At 69.6% G+C, this 8,262-nt stretch overlaps 1 protein-coding gene across 1 annotated transcript; it reads right to left on the bottom strand.

Moving 5' to 3' along the window:
- Window positions 1-7,177: 7,177 nt before the first annotated feature.
- AURANDRAFT_14553 (hypothetical protein) lies at window positions 7,178-7,870 on the bottom strand (the record flags this gene model as incomplete). Its single annotated transcript, XM_009041955.1, has 2 exons — window positions 7,178-7,388; window positions 7,593-7,870. Coding segments are annotated over 2 exons (489 nt in total), but the record flags the coding sequence as incomplete, so codon positions are not given.
- Between the last annotated feature and the right edge of the window lie 392 nt (window positions 7,871-8,262).

The raw sequence follows: 8,262 nt of genomic DNA, 5'->3' as shown, positions 1-8,262 counted from the left end.
ACCCAGACGCGCTTGCCGAGGACGTCGCGCGCCGCGAGCTCGACGGACTGGAACCACTCGTCGGGCTGGACGTAGCCGTTCGACTGCAGGGAGCTCAGGGAGAGCAGGAGGCCCGCGGCGTACAGCACATCGACGCCGTCGACGTCCGGCACGAGCCAGCGCCGCGCCCACATCTCGAACGTCACCTCGAAGTGGTGCATCTCGCGCATCGCTTCGAGCGTATACGCGATGGCGTCGCGACCTGAATTATATGGCAGCGAGGGTGCGTTTCACGCTGGTGCTGCGGTCCCGCACTCAGCGCAGCTCATCGCAGCGATCTCATCGCACGCGACTGCCTTGCACTGCAACTTGAACTCATCAAGCTCCCAGAAAGACGCTTTACCAGAGCGGCGCCCTTCCGTTCTTGTTGCAGTAGGGCGCGGCGAGCCAGCCCCAGCGCGTCTTGCCGTGGGGCACGTAGGAGACGCGCTTGAAGTCGCCGTCGCCCGCGGTGAGCTGGACGTCGCACGCGGCCACGCGCGCGGACCCCTCGAGCCGCTCCCCCGCGTGCCAGGCGTCGAGGTAGGCCTGGAGCGTCGCCGCCGCGCCGGCGTCGGCGTAGCCCGTCTCGAGGCCGCCCCAGCGCACGTCGCCCTCGCGGATCGTGTGGTGGACGTAGGAGAAGTCCGCGAAGCGCCGCCACCGCGCCCGCGGGAGCAGGAGCCGCACGGCCGCCGTCTGGAAGATGAGGTCGTTGTTGCGGTGCGTGAAGATGAGGGCCGAGTCGTCGAAGGCCGCGCGGAAGGCCGCGACGGGCGGCGACGTCCACCACGTCACGGACGTGACGAACCAGTTGTTGTAGAACCCGAGGCGCCCCGGCCCCTCGCAGTAGGGCCGGCTCGACGCGAACTGGGGCGCCTTCGGGTGCTTCGCGCGGCCGCCGGCGCAGTGGCGCGGGAACTTCTCGCAGAAGATCGTGCCGTCGTCCCGCGGCGTCTCCAGCCCCTTGTCGCTCGCGTAGCCGTCGACGAACGCGCCAAAGTTTTTGTCGCACTCGCGCGAGATGGACCGGAAGCCGTAGGTCATCTTCGACGCGCGCATGGCCCCGAAGAGGTCGTAGGCGACCGGCGACAGGAGGAAGGAGTCGTCGTCGAAGCGCATCGCCCACGCGTAGCCTAAACGCGTCCAGCACGTCCCAGCACGTGACGGCGTACCAGCGGATCATGTAGAGGTAGCCCGGCGCCCAGCGCGGGTCCTTGGCGACGGCGCCCCTCTGGTCCGCGCGCGGGCCCCAGCCCGTGCGCTCGTTGAGCAGGCACCAGCGGACGTTCGCGCCGGGCACGCGCGCGAGCGCGTCCGCGTCGCGGCGCTCGAGCAGGTCGCCCTCGTGCCAGACGAGCACGTCCGCGTTGACGAACGCCGGGTAGAACCTCGCGACGCTCGCCATGGACGCGTTCAACGTGTTCGCGTGCGTCGCGTCGTAGGTGCTGTGCTTGCGCTGCCCGAGCCAGACGATGGCGTCCTTCGACCGGCGCGTGCGGCTGCAGGCGCCGGCGACGTCGAGGCTGTTGCCGGCTGCGGCGGCGACCAGAGCTGCGGCGACGAGCCGCCACACCATTGATCTCGCCGTCATGTGCGCGGCGTCATCTCATCGATGGCAGCAGCCCCCCATCGTGCAGCCCATGTTGACCTTCATCAACTCGATCATCGACGATGGGTCAGTGCTAGAAATGGTCGTCCGCGTGGAGCTCTACGAGCACGAGGTGTGGACGGCGCGGCGCGGCTGGATCGCCGACGACCACTGGTGGCGGTCGCGCGAGGGCGCCGCGGCGGCGTCGACGCGCGAGACCTTTCCGGCGCCGCGGGGCTACGCCTGGGACGGCGCCTGGCGCCTCGGCGTCGTCGAGGGCCGCAACGGGTCGCCCCTGAAGCAGGGCTGGGAGTACGCGACGGCGCCGGAGCGCTTCGAGGGCCGGGCGCCGCGGGGCCCGCGCGGCGTCGACTTCGCGCGGCGCCGCCGGTGGACGCGGCCCGCGAAGCCCGCGCGGCGGACGTCAAAAAACACGGCGCGCCGGCCCGCGGCGCCGCGCGTCCAGGCGGGCCTGGACACCGTGCGGCGCGCGCGGCTGAAACTGGCGGACCGCGCGAAGCAGTGCGGCACGGAGCTCGACAGCGAATTCCTCCGGGACGCGCTCGACGCTTTGGGCGTCGCCGTCAAGAAGGGCGCGTTCGAGGTCACGGCGGCCCTCGACGCGGCGACGACGCTCGACGACGGCGTCGTGAAGAAGCTGCGGCGCGACCTCCACCGGGAGGTCGCCGCGGCCGCGGACGTTTTGCGGAACCTGCCCCGGGAACCGGACGAGTGGCCGACGGCCGAGGAGGAGGTGCGCGAGTTCTCTCGCGACAGCTCGGAGGCCATCCGCGCGCGCCGGTCGCCGCTCTCCGACGCGGCGCCGGGCCGGGCGCGTGCCCGCGTTCTTTCGGGGTCCCGCCCAAACTCGCGTCGGGAGGCCGTTCTCTTTCGTCCCGACGGAATCATTCAACTCGCGTCGGGAGGCCGTTCTCTTTCGTCCCGACGGAATCATTCCGCCGCGCAGGCGCGCGCGTCGTCTCGGTCCCACGTGGTCGAGTCGGGGGAGGGAGCCTTCGTCTTCCGTCCCGAGCGCGCGCCGTCGTCGGCCACGGACGGCCGCTACGTCGCTCGCGACGCGGATGCGGCCCTGCGGATGCAGGCCGCGGCGGACGACGACGACGCGATCCTCTCGCGGTTCCGCTCCGTGAGCGGCAGCGCGGTGCTCGACGAGATCCTCCGGGAGCGCGCGGCGGCCATCGCGGACATCCACGCGTCGACGCTCCTCCTGAACGAGATCGCCCGGGACCTCGCCGGCGAGGTCGCGGCGCAGCAGGACCACGTCGACGCGCTCGAGGACAACAACGCCCGGGCCAACGCCGCGATCACGCAGGGCCACGCGAAGCTCAAGGAGGCGCAGGAGCACCAGCACGCGGGCTGCGTCGTCTGTTAAGAGGGATGCTTACTTCGCGCCGCCCCCGAGCGCGGAGATGGTCGAGAGGACCGCGTCCTTGACGCTGGGCTGCTCCTTGAAGAAGCTCTGGATCGCGCGGTTGCCCGACATGAGCGTGCCGTAGAGCGGCGACGGCCGCCACGGCTGCGCCTCGGGGAAGGGCAGCCCGTAGCCGATGGCGTAGAAGAGGCCGAAGACGCCGCCGAGGCCGCCCGTGTTGCCCGTCTCCTTGTCGAGCACGTAGCCGATGGTGAACTTCGTGACCTCGCCCTTTTCGTTGAACGTCGCCGACTGCGCCTGAATTGGCGACTCTACACTCTTGCCCGTCGCCGGCCGCCCGAGCACGGGCCCCGTGTTCTTGCCCGTGTACTTGACGCTCCACCAGACGCGGTTCGTCTCGAAGGGGTCCACGCGGAAGTGGTGCGCGTTGCTGTTCAAATCGGGGAAGGCCTTCTGCAGGTCGAAGCCGCTGAGGCTGTCGACGAAGAGGTCCTTGTCGAACGGACCGACGACCGGCGCGACGAAGCGGAAGTCGCGCGCGTACCAGTCGACGCCGTCGCCGTTCGTGAACGACGCGATGTAGGCCTTGGCCAGACCGATGAGCTCCGACTCGGAGAGCGGGAAGGGCGCGGCCTCGATCTTTTCACTCTCGTCGAAGAGGCCCTCGGGCTCGTTACCGAGGCACTCGGCGATGTCCGGGCGCAGCGTGCTCGTGCTCGACGGCGCTTCCAGCGTCGCGCGCAGCACTGTGGACGGTCGTGTGTGTGGTGGTGTCTGGAACCGCGCGCGCGGCGCCTGAAAGGCGGCAGCGCCTGAAAAGGCGGCGGCGCCGATGGCCAGGGCCACGAGAGCTTGGATGCGCTGGAGAGCCATGCTGCCACGCCGATGACAGTGTGCAACTTGCCCTCAAGCTGGATGTTGAACCCGCGCCCGATGGCGTCCGCCTGAGCGTCCGCCCGAGGAGAGACTTTGGAACCCGCGCCCGATGGCGTCCGCCTGAGCGTCCGCCCGGGGAGAGACGGTTTGTTGCGTCCGCGCGTCCGGACTACTCGAACGCGACCCCGAGGCTCGTACATTCATGACCGTGATTTTACCAGTCTAGTTGCGGATGACGGCCCTACGAGCACCCACCGCACGTCCGCTCGCAGGCCGCCGCGGCGCCCGGCAAGGCGCAGCGGCGCCCGGCGTTGCGCGCGACGCTGACGCAGTCGAGCTTCTTGCTCTTCTTGTTGGTGTGCGACCACGTCGCGTCGTCCGCGCACGCGCCCTCGGAGGGGCACGACGCGCAGGCGCGGACGCACTCCGTCAAGGCCCGCGCGCCGGTCGCGCCCTTCTTGCGGCACCGCTTCGTCGGCTTCCTCTCGACCCACGCGCAGGTCTTCGTCGGGGCGTCTTTCTGGTGCCAGGACGTGGAGTCGCGGCCCTCCTTGGACCCGCAGCTCGGGCCGGCGTCGACCTCCTGAAAGGTACCGTCGCCTTGGCCGAACTCGCCGGCGTCGTCGTCGCGCGCGCACGTGCACCCTGAGCAGGCGCATCCGTAGTGCGCTTCGAGGTTCGCGCACGTATATTCGATATAATCCTTTTGTTGTTGGTTCGCCCAGTAGTCGCCCCAGTAGTCGCACGTCTTTCCAAAGCAGTCCTCGAGGCACACTTGCCGTCGTCGCTCGACGAGCCGGACGACGCTTGGTATACGCGCACCTGCCCCGCCCAGGGGCCACCGTCCGGGAGATCGGGCGAACCGTAGGCGTAAGGCGCCCCGACAGCCACGGTGGATCCGTCGGAGCTCAGAGCCACCGCGTGGCCGAAGTCGTCGTGTTCGGAAGGGGTGACGATATCCGCGCCGCGCTGCGTCCACTCGTCATCGACGAATTCGAACACCTTCACGTAGCGGTTCCGGTCCCGGTCGTCGGCGTCGGGCTCGCGGTCGGGCTCGCGGTCTCCGCCGGGCAGCTACCGCAGCTCCTGCGGCACGCAGCGGAGGCCTTGATATTCGCGGCGTTCTTCTTCTTGTCGCACAACTTGCTGACCTTCTTCTCGTCCTTCTTCTTCATCTTGCCCTGCTCCTGCTTCTTGTCGTACTTCTTGAAGAGGTCGCTGCACGACTTCGCCTTGTCGTCCGTGCACGCCTTCTTCTTCCACTTGCAGCCGGTCTGCTTCTTGCACTTCTTCTTGCTCGTCCGCTCGCCGCAGTCCACGCCCTTGGGCGTCGTCCACGTCTCGTCGTTCTCGCACGTCGCCGAGGCCACGTAGTCGTCCTCGTCCTCGTCGTCGCCGCCGGTCGCCGCCGCGACGAGCGCGTCCCAGAACGTCGGCAGCTCGTCCCAGGGCGTCGCGACGGGGCGGTCCGTCACGTAGACGTAGTCGACGCCCGCGTCGTAGGCCGCCGCCACGAAGGCCGCGGCGTCCAGGGCCGGGTCCGCGTCGTAGAGGAGGGTCGCCTGCGCCGTCGACGAGCTCCGCGCGTCGACGACGTCCTTGAGGCCGTCGACGCCGTCCCAGTTGGGCACGTACGTGCAGAACGGCCCCTCGTCGAAGGAGCCCTGGGCATCGGTCCAGAGCTGGTCGGTGCACGTGCCGCCGGCCGCCGAGGGCGCCCACTTGGCGTAGGCGGCCTCGGAGAGCACGACGACGTCCGGCGCGTTCGCGTCCTCGAGGTAACTCAGCGGGTAGGGCGACCCCGGGTTCGCGACGACGAAGGAGAACCGGGACCGCGCCGCCGCGAAGATCTCCGCGTAGTAGGCCTCGTGGTCCGCGGCCGTCGTCGCGTCGTCCGCCCAGCCGCTCGAGCTCGCCGCCCACGAGTTCGACACCTCGTCGAGGAACACTCCCTCCACGAGGCCCGACGCGGCCCAGGCGTCGAGGTCCGCTTCGACGTCGCCCGCGTCGCGGAACGCGCGCTGCTCCCAGACGCCCGGGCTCGTCTCCTCGGCGATCTTCGTGTACACGTAGCCGATCGCGCGCGCATCGCCGAGCGCGGCGACGCAGGCGGCGAAGGCGGCGAAGTTTGCGTCGCTGGAATCGATGGGCCCATTGTTCGGGTTCACGACGGCCACGGCGGCGCCGCCGGCGGCGGCCAGCGCGTGAAAGTCTGCCGTGGTGCACGCGCCGGAGGAGTCGGTCGCCGCCCACCAGTAGGCCGGCACGAGCAGCGTCGAGGCGTCGCATGTCCACGCGAGGGCCGCGAGCAGCCGAAACGGGTTGCCCATCAGCATCTGCGACCCTCTGGCGACGGCCGGCATCGAAGCCAGAGCGACGGCGGCGGACGTCGCCGACACGGCTGCGACGGCCGCCGCGCAGAGGAGGAGCTTGCGCAGCATGTCGATGACCTGCGGGGACGACGCGATCACGCGCGACGACCGAGAGCGGGAACGAGGCGGTCGGACGACGAGCGCGGCGCGGCGAGGCGAGGCGTCGATCTCGAGCGCGCGCGCGGGGGGGGGGGTCCGGGGGCTTTGGGGCTCACGCTCTCGTAAACGAACGAGCGCACGCGCCCGGGAGTCACGGCCGGGAACGGGAATGGATGGCGTTTTTTTTAAGAGCTGGCCTTTGGCGGCGCTTCCCGTCGATCAGGGAACATCCCCGTAACTCCGGCGTGAGAGAATGCTTCTCCGCGAGCGAGAGAGGACGCGGAGGGGCGCTGTGAGTTCGTTCGCGCGCGCCTCTCGAGCTGAGAACGACGATTGAGTGATGCCTCGACCTCGAGCGAGGTGACCGGCGCGCGCCCGTCGACGCGTCGGTCCCGACGCCATACGCCTTACCCCTCACGCGGAGAGGAGGAGCGCGGCCATGTCGACGAACTCGGCGAAGGTGATCCGCGTGTCGTCGTCGGCCTCGAGCTCCAGGAGCAGGCGCTCGATGGAGACCTCGTCGATGGGCATGCGGCACCGCTCGAGCATGTAGCCGACGGCCGTCGCGGGCACGAGGCCCGAGGACTGCTTGTCCTCGATGGTGAAGACGTGGCGGAGCACGGCGAGCTCGTCGTCGTTGAAGGAGCGCACGACCTGGTCCGGGTCCGCCGTCTCCGCGGCCTTGGACGCGCGGAGCTGGCGGATCTCGGCGACGCGCTTCGAGAGCACGGCCTCGGGCTGCAGCAGGCTCAGCGCGGGCAGCTTGAAGGCCTCGGCGTGTTCGGCGCCGGGCGCGGGCTCGGGCTCCTTGAGCTCGGCGGGCGTCGCGTCGCGGAACGCGCCGCAGCGGGGCACGCCCGCGACCCACTCGCCCTCGTAGACCTTCCGCGTGGACTTGTAGAAGTAGCGGCCCGGCCCCTCCTTGTCGTCGTTGAGCCAGTGGCCCTCGTAGCGGTCCCCGTTGGCGAGGCGGAAGATGCCCAGCCCCGCGCGCTTGTTCGCGACCCAGCCGCCCTCGTAGTGGCCGCCGTCCGCGTACCTGGGCAGGAAAAGGGTGCGAAATTCCCGACTTCAAAGGCTCCTTCCTAGCTCGGTCGTTTTCCGCTCGTTTCGGCTGATTTTTGGACGAGCGATCATTTCGCGGAGCGCTCTCGAAGCGTGGGTGCTTTTTCCAGAACGCGCGCGCGCGGAACACTCACGTTGAAGCGACGTTGAATCACCCTGGTCCTGCCCTGCCGCGTACGACATGTTGCCGCTGCCGTGGCGCTCGTTCCGCGCCCACTCGCCCTCGTACTTGTCGCCGTTCTTGTAGACGAGCACGCCCAGGCCCGTGCGCTGGCCGCCGACCCAGTCGCCGGCGTAGCGCTTGCGCAGGCGCCCGTTCTCCTTCTTCCAGAAGCTGCCCTTGCCCTGCTGCTTGCCGTCGGACCACTCGCCCTCGTACTTGTCGCCGGACGTCCAGGTCTGCGTGCCGAAGCCGCTCTTCTTGTCGCCCTGCCACTCGCCGACGTAGAAGGAGCCCGCCGTGTAGGGGAACTCGTGGCCCCCGGGCAGCACGAGCTCGTCCTTCGGCGGCGACTTCTTCTTCGGGTTGATGATGATGCGCCGCGCGCCGTTGCGCTCCGCCGTCTTCTCCTTCATCGTCGTCGTCATGAACTTGGGCTGCGACGCCGTCGACATGGACATCTTGCTCGACGTGAACATGGTCGACGACGCGCGGCGCACCACCAGCCCGACGATCAGCGCCTCGTTATGCAGGATACGCGATGGTGCCACTCGTGTTGAGGAGCTCGGTCGACTCGAGACGCCGGGCTCTCCGTCGACCGCCGCGCTTCTCGCATTTCAATTCGCGCTGCGCGCCGACGCCCGCGCGCGTCGGCCGTCGCACCGACACCGTCGCCACCCGCGGCGCC

The sequence above is a fragment of the Aureococcus anophagefferens genome, assembly GCF_000186865.1.
Source record: "Aureococcus anophagefferens unplaced genomic scaffold AURANscaffold_25, whole genome shotgun sequence".
NCBI lineage: Eukaryota > Pelagophyceae > Pelagomonadales > Pelagomonadaceae > Aureococcus > Aureococcus anophagefferens.
The sequence above is the reverse complement of the archived record's forward strand: the minus strand, read 5'-3'. Positions and strand labels throughout refer to the sequence as shown.